Source organism: Macaca nemestrina, chromosome 1 (assembly GCF_043159975.1).
Source record: "Macaca nemestrina isolate mMacNem1 chromosome 1, mMacNem.hap1, whole genome shotgun sequence".
NCBI lineage: Eukaryota > Metazoa > Chordata > Mammalia > Primates > Cercopithecidae > Macaca > Macaca nemestrina.
In genome coordinates this window covers 224,350,833-224,366,612 of record NC_092125.1, presented here as the reverse complement: position 1 = coordinate 224,366,612, position 15,780 = coordinate 224,350,833, and the positions used below count along the sequence as shown (strand labels likewise).

At 57.0% G+C, this 15,780-nt stretch overlaps 1 protein-coding gene across 10 annotated transcripts in view; it reads left to right on the top strand.

The window, feature by feature from the left end:
- LOC105478978 (phosphatidylinositol-4,5-bisphosphate 3-kinase catalytic subunit delta) overlaps positions 1–15,780 on the top strand; it is a 101,440-nt gene that overhangs the window by 81,353 nt on the left and 4,307 nt on the right. For 7 of the 10 annotated variants that reach the window (XM_011736745.3, XM_011736738.3, XM_011736733.3 and 4 more), the window contains 20 exons: positions 1,339–1,511; positions 6,852–7,080; positions 7,160–7,389; positions 7,746–7,925; positions 8,266–8,415; positions 8,837–8,926; positions 10,002–10,223; positions 11,225–11,321; positions 11,416–11,546; positions 11,915–11,965; positions 12,045–12,212; positions 12,458–12,579; positions 12,775–12,918; positions 13,092–13,191; positions 13,305–13,483; positions 13,572–13,684; positions 13,856–13,934; positions 14,453–14,620; positions 15,299–15,422; positions 15,606–15,751. In XM_011736745.3, coding sequence (XP_011735047.1) covers positions 1,371–1,511; positions 6,852–7,080; positions 7,160–7,389; positions 7,746–7,925; positions 8,266–8,415; positions 8,837–8,926; positions 10,002–10,223; positions 11,225–11,321; positions 11,416–11,546; positions 11,915–11,965; positions 12,045–12,212; positions 12,458–12,579; positions 12,775–12,918; positions 13,092–13,191; positions 13,305–13,483; positions 13,572–13,684; positions 13,856–13,934; positions 14,453–14,620; positions 15,299–15,422; positions 15,606–15,751 — 2,864 coding nt within the window. In that variant the 5' untranslated portion in view covers positions 1,339–1,370. Of the gene's footprint in view, positions 1–1,338; positions 1,512–6,851; positions 7,081–7,159; positions 7,390–7,745; positions 7,926–8,265; positions 8,416–8,836; positions 8,927–10,001; positions 10,224–11,224; positions 11,322–11,415; positions 11,547–11,914; positions 11,966–12,044; positions 12,213–12,457; positions 12,580–12,774; positions 12,919–13,091; positions 13,192–13,304; positions 13,484–13,571; positions 13,685–13,855; positions 13,935–14,452; positions 14,621–15,298; positions 15,423–15,605; positions 15,752–15,780 lie in introns of those variants that run through there. The other 3 variants (XM_011736749.3, XM_024792097.2, XM_011736754.3) reach the window with 2 other exon arrangements.

The window sequence follows — 15,780 nt, the reverse complement described above, 5'->3', positions numbered from 1 at the left end:
AGTGCAGTGGTATGATCTCGGCTCACTGCAACCTCTGACTCCTGGGTTCAAGCGATTCTCCTGTGTCAGCCTCCTGGGTAGCTAGGATTACAGGCATGCACCACCATGCCCGGCTAATTTTTATATTTTTAGTAGAGACAGGGTTTCATCATATTGGTCAGGCTGGTCTTGAACTCATGACCTTAGGTGATCTGCCTGCCTGGGCCTCCCAAAGTGCTGGGATTACAGGCATGAGCCACTGCACCCGGCCTGATTGGAATATTTAACCAATTATTAGATGACCAAAGCCATTTTTAAGCCTTTTAGTTTCTGGTCAGAAAGTTTCAAAGAGGCTGGGTGTGGTGGCTTATGCCTGTAATCCCAGTACTTTGGAAGGTCAGAGTGAGAAGATCCCTTGAACCCAGGAGTTCAAGACCAGCCTGGGCAATATAGTGAGACTGTCTCTACAAAACATTTAAAAATTAGCCAGGTTTAGTGGTGCGCACCCATAGGCCCAGCTACTTGGGAGGGTGAGATGGGAACATCGCTTGAACCTAGGAATTTCTGTTACAGTGAGCTATGATGGCACCACTGTACTCCAGTTGGCACAACAAATTGAGATCCTGTTTCAAAAAAAAAATTATTTCACAGCTGGGTATGGTGGCTCACGCCTGTGATCCCAGAACTTTGGGCGGCTGAGGTAGGCGGATCACTTGAAGTCAGGAGTTCAAGACCAGTCTGGCCGACATGGTGAAACCTTGTCTCTACGAAAGTATAAAAATTACCCAGATGTGGTAACATATGCCTGTAATTCCAGCTACTTGGGAGGCTGAGGCAGGAGAATCTCTGGAACCAGGAGGCAGAGATTGCAGTGAGCCCAGGTAGTGCCACTGCACTACAGCCTGGGTGACAGAGCAAGACTCCGGCTTAATCAATCAATCAATCAGTCAATAAAAATATATTTCTAAGAACTGCAGCCTTCGGCCTCTCAGGTCTCAGGGTCCCTGACCAGCTGTCCTGCCGTCTCCCTTCTGTGCCAGCTGGTGGCCATGACTGGGTTTCGTGGATGTGTATGTTCCTGAGGAAAGATGGTTTGCTGCGAGTGCTGCTGTGGGGAGGACATGCAGTGTCTGCCTGGGAGAAGAGGCAGCTGGGGCCATGGCCCGGAGTGGTAGGAGCCACAAGCCACCCTGGGCAGGACAAGGCCCTGAGAGAGGCGAGCTTTTTGTGCCCGCAGGTCGGGAACTCACTGCTGAGCTTCCTGCCGTCCAAGGACCCCACTGTTTTCCAGAGAGTCCCTTCCAAAGGCCTCACCCAGCCCAGCTGAGGTAGCTCATTTTGCCATTTCTTCATTTTTAGGACCACTGGCATCTGGGAAGTAACAACGCAGGATGCCCCCTGGGGTGGACTGCCCCATGGAATTCTGGACCAAGGAGGAGAATCAGAGCGTCGTGGTTGACTTCCTGCTGCCCACAGGGGTCTACCTGAACTTCCCTGTGTCCCGCAATGCCAACCTCAGCACCATCAAGCAGGTACAGCCTCCATCTGGTCCTCAGACCTTGGTGCTCAGAGAGAGAGAGAGAGAGAGACAGACAGACGGACAGATGGACAGATGCATTGCTTTTCAGACTTGGGATCCTCAGATGAGAATTTTAAAAGATAAATAATGGGGTTTTTGTGTGTGTGTGTGTTTTTTTTGAGACGGAGTTGCGCTCTTATTGCCCAAGCTGGTGTGCAATGGCTCAATCTTGGCTCACCGCAACCTCCAACTCCTGGGTTCAAGCGATTCTTCCACCTCAGCCTCCTGAGTAGCCGGGATTACAGGCATGCGCCATCATGCCCGGCTAATTTTGTATTTTTAGTAGAAACGGGGTTTCTCCATGTTGGTCAGGCTGGTCTCAAACTCCCGACCTCAGGTGATCCTCCCGCCTGGGCCTCCCAAAGTGCTGAGATTACAGGCGTGAGCCACCGCGCCCGGCCAATAATGGTGTTTTTTGTTTTTGTTTTTGTTTTTGAGATGGTCTCGCTCTGTCACCCAGGCTGGAGTGCAGTGGCATGATCTCAGCTGACTGCAACCTCCGCCTCCAGGCTCAAGCAATTCTCGTGCCTCAGCCTCCTGAGTAGCTGGGACTACAGGCACGTGCCATTACACCCAGCTAATTTTTTTTTTTTTTTTTTGTATTTTTTGTAGAGATGGGGTTTCACCATGTTGCCCAGGCTAGAATGTGCCATCATATTTGAAACCACACTCCATCCTAAGGCTGCCTAAGTGGTTTACAGGTCTTTTGTCTTTAAAGCTGTTGCCATAGTAAACAACATCTTTTTTTTTTTTTTTTTTTTAAGATGGAGTCTTGCTCTGTCGCCCAGGCTGGAGTGCAGTGGCGCGATCTCGGTTCACTGCAAGCTCCGCCTCCTGGGTTCACGCCATTCTCCTGCCTCAGCCTCCCGAGTAGCTGGGACTGTAGGCTAATTGTAAACAACATCTTTGGAAAGAGATTTTGGTTTGTTGAATACTCTTCAGGATGGACTACTGAGTCAAAGGATAAAATATGTGGATGATATTTGGTGGATATTGTCTTGTGACCAAAAGGGCTTGTGCCCTTACTGAGCATGGGACTTGAGGGATCAAGCGTTAGGCTGTGGGAGGGCAGGACCTTATCCCAGAATTTTATTTTATTTTTATTTTTTGAGACAGGGTTTCACTCTGTTGCCCAGGCTGGAGTGCAGTGGTGCGATCTCGGCTCACTGCAACCAACCTCTGCCTCCCGGGTTCAAGCAATTTTCCTGCTTCAGCCTCCCAAGTAGCTGGGACTACAGGCACGTGCCACCATGCCCAGCTGATTTTTGTATTTTTAGTAGAAACGGGATTTCACTATGTTGGCCAGGCTGGTCTCAAACTCCTGACGTCAAGTGATCTGCCCGCCTCGGCCTCCCGAAGTGCTGGGATTACAGCCGTGAGCCATTGCACCTGGCCCTTATCCCAGAATTTTAAAAGCTATAATTGGGAGCAGGGAAAACAAACGAAAGAAGTAATGGATCATCTTTGAGAGTTTTTTCTTCTTCTCTTCCTGGGAGATGTCTTTAAAAATTAAGTTTCTTTTTCCTTCCATTGGAAGAATAATATGGACACATTACAATTTAGGAAAAGGCTGGGCATAGTGGCTCATGCCTGTAATCCCAGAACTTTTGGAGGCTAAGGCAGGAGAATTGCTTGAGCCCAGGAGTTCAAGACCAGCCTGGGCAACATGGCAAAACTCTGCCTCTACAGAAAATAAAAAATAAAAAAATTAGCCAGGGCCAAGCATGGTGGCTCACGTCTCTTATCAGCACTTTGGGAGGTGGAGGCGGGTAGGTCACCTGAGGTCAGGAGTTTGAGACCATCCTGGCCAACATAGTGAATCCCCATCTCTACTAAAAATATAAAAAATTAGCCAGGCATGGTGGTGGATGCCTGTAATCCCAGCTATTCAGGAGGCTGAGGCAGGAGAATTGCTTGAACCTGGGAGGTGGAGGTTGCAGTGAACCGAGATCAGGCCATTGCATTCCAGCCTGGGCAACAAGAGCAAAACAATATCTCAAAAAAAAAAAAAAATTAGCCTGTGTGGTGGCATGTGCCTGTAATCCTAGCTACTCAGGAGGCTGAGGCAGGAGGATCATTTGAGCCTGGGAGTTTGAGGCTGCAGTGAGCCATGATCCGCCACTGCACTCTAGCCTGAGTGACAGAGTGAAACCCCGTCTGTAAAATACATAAATAAATAAACAAAAACGAACACAAATAAAAAATAAAATGTAGGAAAAGAAGAAAAAGTGGAAAAAGGAAAAAAATTACCTCTGATCCAGCCATATGAGACAACCACGGTGAATACTTTGGCTATTGCCTGTTTTCTCCTCTATGTACAGTGTTTTTTGTGATAGTTCTGATTATGTATGACCTTTCATATCTTTTTTTTCTGAGTTAACAATATAACATCTTTTTTTTTTTTTTGAGACGGAGTCTCACTGTGTCGCCCAGGCTGGAGTGCAGTGGCCGGATCTCAGCTCACTGCAAGCTCTGCCTCCCGGGTTTTTTACGCCATTCTCCTGCCTCAGCCTCCCGAGTAGCCGGGACTACAGGCGCCCGCCACCTCGCCCGGCTAGTTTTTTTTTGTATTTTTTAGTAGAGACGGGGTTTCACTGTGTTAGCCAGGATGGTCTCGAACTCCTGACCTCGTGATCCGCCCGTCTCGGCCTCCCAAAGTGCTGGGATTACAGGCTTGAGCCACCGCGCCCGGCCACGATATAACATCTTATTCACGTTATTAACTTTATATAGATACTATTGTATTTTATTTTGCTTGAGAAGGATCTCACTTTGTTGCCCAGGCTGGAATGCAGTGGTGTAATCCTAGCTCCTCTGCAGCCTCGACCTCCTGGGCTCAAGCGATCTTCCCATCTTAGCCTGCTGAGTAGCTGAGACTACAGGCATACACCACCATGCCTGGCTAATTTTTTTTTTTTTTTTTTTTTGAGACGGAGTCTCGCTCTGTCGCCCAGGCTGGAGTGCAGTGGCTGGATCTTGGCTCACTGCAAGCTCCGCCTCCCGGGTTTACGCCATTCTCCTGCCTCAGCCTCCCGTGTAGCTGGGACTACAGGCGCCCGCTACCTCGCCCGGCTAGTTTTTTGTATTTTTTAGTAGAGACGGGGTTTCACTGTGTTAGCCAGGATGGTCTTGATCTCCTGACCTCGTGATCCGCCCGTCTCGGCCTCCCAAAGTGCTGGGATTACAGGCTTGAGCCACCGCGCCCGGCCAGCTAATTTTATTTAGTTATTTATTTTTGTAGCAGTAGGACCTTGCCATGTTGCCCAAGCTACAGATATCATTTTAGTTTTTTATTTTTATACTTTTTTTTTTTTTTGAGACAGGGTCTTGCTCTGTCATCTGGGCTGTAGTGCAGTGGCATGATCACAGCTCACGGCAGCCTTAACCTCCTGGGCTCAAATGATTCCCCCACCTCAGCCTCCTGAGTAGCTGGGACTACAGGTGCATGCCACCATAACCAGCTAATTTTTTTATTTTTTGTAGAGATGGAGTCTTATTATGTTGCCCAGGCTGGCCGTGATCTCCTGTGCTCAAGTGATCCTCCCATCTCAGCCTCCCAAAGTGCTGGGATTACAGGAGTGAGCCACCGCACCTGACCTAGAGGTCATTTTAAATTAGTCTTATTTTTCCACTTACAGAGCTGTGCCTGTGGGTTATTAAAATGCAAACAGTGCAGAGGCATAGCATATACATCTCGATTTGGTCCCGATTCTTCGTATTTGTATTTATCCCCAGGGGCCAGATAGTAAATATTTTAGCTGGCTGGCTCTGTTATCTGTTGTGATGATTCAGTCCTGCCACCACAGGACAGGAGCAGCCCTGGGTGATATGTAAATGAAGGGGCGTGGCTTTGTGGGGTTAACCAGGTAGCAGGTGGATTTGACCAGGAAAAGGGTGGTTTGCTAACCCCTGGCCTATGTTAATCAGTATGTTTATTAGGGTTTTTGTGTGTTTTTTGGTTTGTTTGTTTTTTTTGAGACGGAGTCTCGCTCTGTCGCCCAGGCTAGAGTGCAGTGGCTGGATCTCAGCTCACTGGCTCACTACAAGCTCCGCCTCCCGGGTTTACGTCATTCTCCTGCCTCAGCCCCCCGAGTAGCTGGGACTACAGGCACCTGCCACCTCGCCCAGCTAGTTTTTTTGTATTTTTTAGTAGAGACGGGGTTTCACCATGTTAGCCAGGATGGTCTCGATCTCCTGACTTTGTGATCCGCCCGTCTCGGCCTCCCAAAGTGCTGGGATTACAGGTGTGAGCCACCGCGCCCGGCCTGTTTTGTGTTTTAATGGAAATGGGCTTGACTCACACCTGCTGCTCTAGATCTTGGGGTTTTCCCCTCACTTAATGACACACCTTGGACCCCTCCAGGCCATCACATAGAGCTGCTAGACAGTCCCTAGACTGTCACAGCTTGGCGCCATCCCACTGCTTGACAGACCATAGTTAGCTGTTGCCCTTGGTAGGAACACTGGGAACTTCCCTCCTTTCTCATCTTTGTGACTCAGTGAACACCTTTCAACTGCTTGTTGCTTGGGAGAGCTGGAGGCCCGTCACCCCAGGGCACACACTCCATGGAGAATTCTCTTTGGGCCCCCTTGCTGTGTTAAATATTTTTGAGTTCGTTACCAACATTTAAAAATCAGGGTTGTCAGGCGCGGTGGCTCATACCCGTAATCCCAGCACTTTGGGAGGCCGAGGCGGGTGGATCACCTGACGTCAGGAGTTTGAGACCAGCCTGGCCAACACAGTGAAACCCCATCTCTACTAAAAAGAAGTACAAAAAATTTAGCCAGGCATGGTGGTGCCTGCCTATAATCCCAGCTATTCGGGAGGCTGAGGCAAGAGAATCACTTGAACCTGGGAAGCAGAGGTTGCAGTGAGCCAAGATTGTGCCACTGCACTCCAGCCTGGGCGACAGAGTGGGACTCCATCTCAAAAATAAAATAAATAGGTGAAGAACCCCAGGATAGTTAGCTGGGCTGCGTGAAGGTCATGGCACCCATCTCTGGAGTGACCTAGGGTAGTCCTGCGCTCTGGGAGGGAAGCCTGTGGGACGTGGTGCCAGCCCCAGATCTCAGCACCTCCCAGCTGCCCCCACAGAAGGGCAGCAGTGGAGAAGCCTGTCCACCCATGATCAGCACCCGGGGGGCTGCAGAGAGCACAGATCTTGGGGTCTGCCTCTGCCCTCTGGGAGGTTTGGACCCCCCAGGCTGGAGGCCAGCTCTCCATCCACCCTCAGCCTCCCACCTCCCAGTGGCTGCCTTGGGTGGAGGGGCTTACCAGTGACTGTCCCCCCAGCTGCTGTGGCACCGCGCCCAGTATGAGCCACTCTTCCACATGCTCAGTGGCCCCGAGGCCTATGTGTTCACCTGCATCAACCAGACGGCGGAGCAGCAGGAGCTGGAGGATGAGCAACGGCGTCTGTGCGACGTGCAGCCCTTCCTGCCCGTCCTGCGCCTGGTGGCCCGCGAGGGCGACCGCGTGAAGAAGCTCATCAACTCGCAGATCAGCCTCCTCATCGGCAAAGGTAGCCCTGCCGGGTGGGCCGTGTGGCCGGGCTGGCCCTGCCTGCCCTGCCCGCTGACCCAGCCCTCCCCGCCCCACAGGCCTCCACGAGTTTGACTCCTTGTGCGACCCAGAAGTGAACGACTTTCGTGCCAAGATGTGCCAGTTCTGCGAGGAGGCGGCCGCCCGCCGGCAGCAGCTGGGCTGGGAGGCCTGGTTGCAGTACAGCTTCCCCCTGCAGCTGGAGCCCTCGGCTCGAACCTGGGGGCCTGGCACCCTGCGGCTCCCAAACCGGGCCCTCCTGGTCAACGTCAAGTTTGAGGGCAGCGAGGTGAGCCCGTTCGTAGCCTGCGGCATCCAGGCTGCTCTGTCCATGGGGAGCACTTCCTCCGTGAAACTGCTCAGTCATCCGCAGGCCCCCCTCCCCCAGTGGCATCAGATGGTGTTTGCCAGGTGTCTGTGCATGTGTGGGGCTCAGCTGAACGTCCCCCCAGGCAAGCTCGACGTGGCAGGATGACCCAGTGGTGTGGGGCTTTGGGCATCAGTTCATTCTTTGAACAAATATTTCCCAGTGTCGTCCGTGAACTCCCCAGACCCTGTCCTTGGGGGCAAATAGGCAACCCTGCCCTGTGCCCCAGAACCCCGGGGGCCTCGAGGGCAGCAGACTCACCTCCCTCCTCCCCACAGGAGAGCTTCACCTTCCAGGTGTCCACCAAGGACCTGCCACTGGCGCTGATGGCCTGTGCCCTGCGGAAGAAGGCCACGGTGTTCCGGCAGCCGCTGGTGGAGCAGCCGGAAGACTACACGCTGCAGGTGAACGGCAGGCATGAGTACCTGTACGGCAGCTACCCGCTCTGCCAGTTCCAGGTGAGGCCGCTGAGGCCCGCTGCACTCTGGGCTCCCGCCGCCCTGGACGGGTCCTGGGTGGGAGTTGGGGAGCTGACATTTGGGCGCATCTTGAGCCTGCTGAGCCAGGCCTTTGGGTCACCACCAGAGCATCCCCTGGTAGCGCTGGCCCTCTCTGAGAGCACAAGGAGGGGCTCCGTCTTCGGGAGGTGGAGGTGGGGCAGGAAAGACCAGCAGGAAGTCCTCCCCTCCCCCAAGGCCTGGGACAGGCAGTGGGCAGCTTGGGGGGTCTTGGGAATCCTGGTGTCCAGGGAGTGGTTGGGGCCGCCCCACCGGCCGCTCACCCTGCGCCCCGTCTCAGTACATCTGCAGCTGCCTGCACAGTGGGCTGACCCCTCACCTGACCATGGTCCATTCCTCCTCCATCCTCGCCATGCGGGATGAGCAGAGCAACCCTGCCCCCCAGGTCCAGAAACCACGTGCCAAGCCGCCTCCCATTCCTGCAAAGAAGGTGAGATGGCGCCTTCCGCCTCCCCTCCGAGCCACCCCTTCTCGCCTGGCGTTCAACTCCAGGTGCTACTGGCCATGGGTCCAGGGGCCCTTGGTATGGAGGGCTGGGGCTTTGAGCTGGGGAAGCTAACACAGCTGACCAGCGTCCTGGGCCGGGAGCCTGTGGGACCGCTGTGGGTGGGGGGCAGCCCCATGCCTGGCTCACCGGCTGCCCTTCTCTGCAGAGCTCAGGGGTGTTGGGCCCCCCTGGGAAGCCCGCATGGCAGGTTTTCTGGTAAAGGAGAGCATTGTGGACAGGCCCAAGCCTGGCCGCAAACCTGTGACCCTCTCACCCACCCCGAGTGGTCACGGGCCTCACCATCGACCAGGGAGACAAGCTGTTCTTTGAGCCGTGTTAACAGCCCTGCCTCCCCGACCCCCAGCCCTTCTCTGTGTCCCTGTGGTCCCTGGAGCAGCCGTTCTGCATCGAGCTCATCCAGGGCAGCAAAGTGAACGCCGACGAGCGGATGAAGGTGGGGCTCCTGGGATAGGTGGGGGAGACACTGTTTTTTTGCACCAACAAGCTGGCTGTATCCCGGAGGGGCAGCAGAGGAAGGAGGGGGATCACATGAAAGCCACCTGACCACATTACCCAGCATCCCTGCCTGGGGCGCTGTGAGCGGCTTGAAAACAGGAAGTGGGAAGGGGGGCGGGCCAGCCGGCCCTGGAGGCCGATTCGTAGAAACGTGGGCCAAGCAGCGTTCTGGGTATTTGGCTGTGGTGGAGGTTGTGAGGCCAGGTTCAGCCCAGGGATCTGGGACTGCAGAGCTGGGGGAGGGGCCGGGCATGGAAGAGGGGCTGGGTCCAGCTGGGCTGGGGGCTGTGGCGCTCCCTGGAGACACCAGGACGGTGCCTGCAGCCTGTGAGGGCTGCACCTGCCTCAACCCCTGGGGGCCGAGCCCACCTCCCTGTTGTCTTCACACTTTCACACACTCCATCACAACAGCCTGCAGGCATGGGTTTTATTGTCCTGTTTGCAGGACGCGATACCTGAGTCCTCAGGTTGGCTCTCCTGCCTGGAGCGTGTTTCACTGGGGAAGCTGTATGAGCAGGGCAGGTCTGGGTTCCTCTGGCAGGAACCGAGGGCGATTGGATCAGAGGGACTTCCAGGGTGGTGGTGTCAGATGGAATTGGAGGGGGCCAGACATCAGGTGGCAAGAAAAGTCCTTCCCCACCCACATGGGCTCCTAGGAATCTGAGAAGTCCGGGGAGCCCTAGGATGTTAGAGCAAGGGTCCCTGGAGTTGCGGATCCCTGATGGGGAAACTGAAGCCTGGAGTGGGGAATGGACATGCCCTGAGGTCCCCAGAGTTGGGGGAGCTGAGACAAGGGCACCCGTGCCTAGCCCATGGTATCCTCCCTCACCCCAGGGCCACGCGTGCCCCTCAGGCCTTCCCTGTGCTGCACCACCTTCCTTTGCATGGGAAGTAGAGTTCAGACCCACCTGAGGACATGCAACAGGGAGATTGACACCTCCTTAAGGGGAGGGGAGAGGGGCTGGACCCCCTCACCCCTCACCCCTCACTCCTCATCCTGGCACCTTCTGCAGCTGGTGGTGCAGGCAGGGCTTTTCCACGGCAACGAGATGCTGTGCAAGACGGTGTCCAGCTCGGAGGTGAGCGTGTGCTCGGAACCTGTGTGGAAGCAGCGGCTGGAGTTCGACATCCACATCTGCGACCTGCCCCGCATGGCCCGTCTCTGCTTTGCACTGTACGCCGTGATCGAGAAAGCCAAGAAGGCCCGCTCCACCAAGAAGAAGTCCAAGAAGGCGGTGGGTCCCGGGGCCGGCGGGGAGGGGTGCAGGCCCCGGGGAGCCAGCGCAGCCCCTTGCTGGGCCACTCACCACTCTCCTCCCGGCAAGCACACAGCCTGGGGATGGGAGTCCTGGGATTGCTTGTGGACCCCAGCCTCCTCGTCCACCCCGGTCTGGCCACCAGCCCTGCTCGAGGGACACTCTGGGCTCCTGGGCTCCTATGCATGCTGCCTCAGAATATCTGGCCTGGGCTGTGGTCCTGCAGGAACCTGCAGGTAGTGCCCTGGGATGGAAGGACAAGCACAGTGTCATCCCTGGAGCAGAAAAGCCTGACTCAGTGGCTGGCCTGGAGGCACAGTGGCTGGGTGCTGAGTCATGGTCCCAGTATGTGGCTCCCCTTGGGGCTGATTCACTCCGGGCTGAGCTGGGCTGGGCTGGCCTCCGGGCTGTGCCGTCTGTTTGGGGATTTCTCAAGAAGCCAGGAGGGCCGGGCGTGGTGGCTCATGCCTGTAATCCCAGCACTCTGGGAGGCCAAGGCGGGTGGCTCACAAGGTCAGGAGTTTGAGACCAGCCTGGCCAATATGATGAAACCCCGTCTCTACTAAATATACAAAAAAATTAGCCAGGCGTGGTGGTGCATGCCTACTTGGGAGGCTGAGGCATGAGAATTGCTTGAACCCAGGAGGCGGAGGTTGCAGTGAGCCGAGATCGTGCCACTACACTCCAGCCTGGGCGACAGAGCAAGACTCCGTCTCAAAAAAAAAAAAAAAAAAGCCTGAGTAGGGGTGAGGGTGGGAACAGGAGGGGGCAGCAGATGTCGGCTGGCTTCACCTCTGGAGCCCTCAGAGGAAAGAGGAAAAAGCGGGTCCTCTCCTTCCCCAAGCAGGGTCTCCCAGGGGTCTGGTGGGGAGACCTTAGCTGGGCTCTGGGTCTTCTCGGGTGGGGTGCCAGGGGAGGGCAGCGAAGTTGGGTCTAGAGGCCCCTGAGTGGCTGTCCTCACCTGCCCTGTCCTCCTGCAGGACTGCCCCATTGCCTGGGCCAACCTCATGCTGTTTGACTACAAGGACCAGCTTAAGACTGGGGAACGCTGTCTCTACATGTGGCCCTCCGTCCCAGGTCGGCCCAGGCCCGGGAGGGAGAGGCGTTGGGAATGTGAGGGTCCCAGAAATGCTGGTCTCCCCTCTACAACTTCCTTTGCCCCTGTGTTCAGATGAGAAGGGCGAGCTGCTGAACCCCACAGGCACTGTGCGTAGTAACCCCAACACGGATAGCGCCGCCGCCCTGCTCATCTGCCTGCCTGAGGTGGCCCCGCACCCCGTGTACTATCCCGCCCTGGAGAAGGTCAGTGGGGGCCCCGCCACGTGAGGCTGAGGGGCTGACGGGGAGCTCTCCTGGCCCTGCTCCTGGAGCTCTTCAGAGAGTGCTCCCTGGCCACGTTGGGGCCGGGCTACCAGGCATATCTGGGGTCTTCCCAGGGGCCATTTTGCCTGCAGGGACGCTGCGCAATCTGATGACATTTTCGATTGTCACAGCTGCTGGGAGGGATGCTCTTGGCATCTCGTGGGTGGAGGCCAGAGCTGCCGTGGATATGCCTCCATGCACGGGACAGCGCCCCCTCAAGGATGATCGGGGTGGCGACCCCCTGCCTGGGGGTCCTGCCTGGGCTGGTCCAGGCCCTGGGGGACGCTGAGTGCAGCTGTTTGTTGCAGATCTTGGAGCTGGGGCGGCACAGTGAGTGTGTACATGTCACGGAGGAGGAGGTGAGTGAGGTGGGGGTGTGGGGTGGGGGCACGGAGCCGGCATGGAGCCAGAGCCCTCACCCCTGCCCATACCCCTCAGCAGCTGCAGCTGCGGGAAATCCTGGAGCGGCGGGGGTCTGGGGAGCTGTATGAGCATGAGAAGGACCTGGTGTGGAAGCTGCGGCACGAAGTCCAGGAGCACTTCCCGGAGGCGCTAGCCCGGCTGCTGCTGGTCACCAAGTGGAACAAGCACGAGGATGTGGCCCAGGTGGGTGGGGAGGGGCACCTGAGGATGAAGCTGGGGGCAGACCACAGCATCTGGCTACCCACCACCCTGACCCTGGCCAACCCTCACCCTGACCCTGGCCGGCCATCATCCTGACCCCAGCCAACCCTCACCCTGACCCCGGCCAACCCTCACCCTGACCCTGGCCGGCCATCATCCTGACCCCGACCACCTCCACCCTGACCCCGGCCACCCCGAAGCCTGACCTCGGCCTCTGCTCCCCACAGATGCTCTACCTGCTGTGCTCCTGGCCGGAGCTGCCTGTCCTGAGCGCCCTGGAGCTGCTGGACTTCAGCTTCCCTGATTGCCACGTAGGCTCCTTTGCCATCAAGTCGCTGCGGAAACTGACGTGAGTCCCAGCTGGGCATTCCCCACTTCTCCAGAGGGCAACTGTGTCCTGGCTGCCAGGACCTGGGCTCTGGATGGGGCCTGAAACTTCCCGTGGGCTTGCTCCCTCCTGCCTGGCCTCCCTCTGGCTGCCGAGGGAGCTCCCTCCTGTCCTGAGTCAGGGAGCTCCGGGCCCCAGCGCCTTCCTTCCCTGCAGGGACGATGAGCTGTTCCAGTACTTGCTGCAGCTGGTGCAGGTGCTAAAGTATGAGTCCTACCTGGACTGCGAGCTGACCAAATTCCTGCTGGACCGGGCCCTGGCCAACCGCAAGATCGGCCACTTCCTTTTCTGGCACCTCCGGTAGCGGGACTCGCCCCAGCCGTTCTGTGGGAATCCCAGCCCCTGAGTCTCCCCGGAAGGCCATGGGGGATGTTTCCAGCAGGCCTGGGTGTCCTGGCCTCACTAGGTCCTGCTGGGTGGGAGGGGCTGCGTGGTCCTGCCTGGCGAGGCTCAGCCCTCCCTTCCCATTCCAGCTCCGAGATGCACGTGCCGTCGGTGGCCCTGCGCTTCGGCCTCATCTTGGAGGCCTACTGCAGGGGCAGCACCCACCACATGAAGGTGCTGATGAAGCAGGTGAGGCTCAGGGCCCTGGGGGTGGGCAGGCGGCGGCCCTGAGCCTCTGAGAATCCCCAGGGCTGGGCCAAGGCTGGGACCTGCCCACTGCCACTCTCCCATCTGCCCACCAGGGGGAAGCACTGAGCAAACTGAAGGCACTGAACGACTTCGTCAAGCTGAGCTCTCAGAAGACCCCCAAGCCCCAGACGAAGGAGCTGATGCACTTGTGCATGCGGCAGGAGGCCTACCTAGAGGCCCTCTCCCACCTGCAGTCCCCGCTCGACCCCAGCACCCTGCTGGCTGAAGTCTGGTGAGCCCAAGCCCCACCAGGAGGGCTCCTCCCACCCCTGGGAGGCCGGCGGAGGAGCCCCCTGACTGCCCGCTCTCTGTCCCGGCAGTGTGGAGCAGTGCACCTTCATGGACTCCAAGATGAAGCCCCTGTGGATCATGTACAGCAACGAGGAGGCAGGCAGCGGCGGCAGCGTGGGCATCATCTTTAAGAACGGGGATGGTGAGGGCCTGGCCTCCCCACACCCCGCCTGTGCTGCCCTGGGGGGTCCTGGGGTGCTCCTAGAGTCGGGGTGGGGAAGACAGAATCCTGGGACTTAGGAGCTTGGGTGTGGCTGGAAGCAGAGAACCTACCAGAAACTCATACTTCTCCTCCCACTGGCCGGCGGCACAGACCTCCGGCAGGACATGCTGACCCTGCAGATGATCCAGCTCATGGACGTCCTGTGGAAGCAGGAGGGGCTGGACCTGAGGTGAGGGCCCCCACCCGCTGTCGTCCCTTGGTGTCTGTGCCTAGCCTGGGAGTCTGTGCCTCTGGAAGGGTCCTTGTCGAAGGTGGCATGACCATCTTAGCTGGGGAAAGGGCTGTCCTAGGAAGAGCTGGGAGCAGTTTAACTCTAGGCCAGGAGGCGGTGGGCAGCAGTATGCATGAAGGCCACTCCTGGGGCTTAGTGTGTACCCTGCTCTGTTGCTTTAGTTGCCCGGGTGCCCCTGGCTCCCTCAGCCCATCTTGGGAAACAGTGGCATCTTCTCCCAAGGCCCCTGGCTGGTTCTGTTCCAAGCAAACGTGAGCTCAGCCATGGTGCTTTCTGCACCTGAGGTGCTGGTGCTGGTGTCTCCAAGGAGCCAACATCGCTCCCCTGCTTTTTAGCAATGTGGGCAACAGCATCTTCTGTGGCTTTTGGGGGCACCATGAGTTTCTGGGGCTCAAGTGGCCTCAGGGACAGCCCTTGACCATGCCATTTGCCCGTCCCTCTTCCCACTTGCCTAGGATGACCCCCTACGGCTGCCTCCCCACCGGGGACCGCACAGGCCTCATTGAGGTGGTACTCCGCTCAGACACCATTGCCAACATCCAACTCAACAAGAGCAACATGGCAGCCACAGCCGCCTTCAACAAGGATGCCCTGCTCAACTGGCTGAAGTCCAAGAACCCAGGGTGGGTTTCAGGCCCAGGGAGGAGACTCCACACCTTCTTTCCAAGAGGTGTGGAGTGGGAGGCCTAACCTGTCAGAGCAAAGGAGCGGGGAGGGGCCTCAGACCATCTCTGTGGCTATTTGGCTCAGTTGAGGACTAGCCTGTGTCTGGGTTGGGGTGAGGCGGGTCTCTGTTCCCCAGGTATCAGTGTCTCTTGCTATGCAACACCATCCAAAGTGCAGGGCCTTAAAAAACAGCCATTTAAGATTGGCTCACAAATTTGCAGTCTAGGGCTGGGCTCAGCTGGGCGGCCCTTCTGCTGGTTCTGCATAATCACTCTGCAGCTGTTCTCATCTGGTGCCTTAACTGGGCCAGCAGGGTCTGAGATAACGCGTCTCATTCCTGGGGCCTTGGCGCCAGCTGTCTGTGATGCCTCTCTGCATGAGGCGTCCTCATTTAGCAGCCTCACCTTCTCTCCATGGCTCTGTATTGAGGGTGTGGGGTTCAAGATCTGCAGGTGTCTTCAGGCCTTGGCTCTGGAGTAGCATCTGCAAGCGACATCCGGCGTTGTGTCCTCCATGTTCTGTTGGTCAAAGCAAGTCACAGGGCCAGATTCAAGGGGAGAGGGAGTAATAACCCACCTCTTGGTAGGAGGAGCTGCAAAATGGTGTGGCCATGGTTTTCAATCTTCCCCACCCAGGGAGGCCCTGGATCGAGCCATTGAGGAGTTCACCCTCTCCTGTGCTGGCTACTGTGTGGCCACATATGTGCTGGGCATCGGCGATCGGCACAGCGACAACATCATGATCCGAGAGAGTGGGCAGGTACAGGGGGTGGTGCTGGCAGCTGCCGTGGGGACCTGGCTTCTGGCCCCAGCCTGCTGGCCCTTCTGCCTGGCACACAGCTCTGTGGCAGGGGTCCCCCAGCCCTGCTGGCTTCCTGTCTCCCCTGGATTCTCTCCTCTCTGACACCTTCTCAATCCTCCCCCTCCTCTTCTCTCCCCTCAGCTGTTCCACATTGATTTTGGCCACTTTCTGGGGAATTTCAAGACCAAGTTTGGAATCAACCGTGAGCGTGTCCCATTCATCCTCACCTATGACTTTGTCCATGTGATTCAGCAGGGGAAGACTAATAACAGTGAGAAATTTGAAAGGTAAGAGTGCCTGAGCCCCACCAGATGCC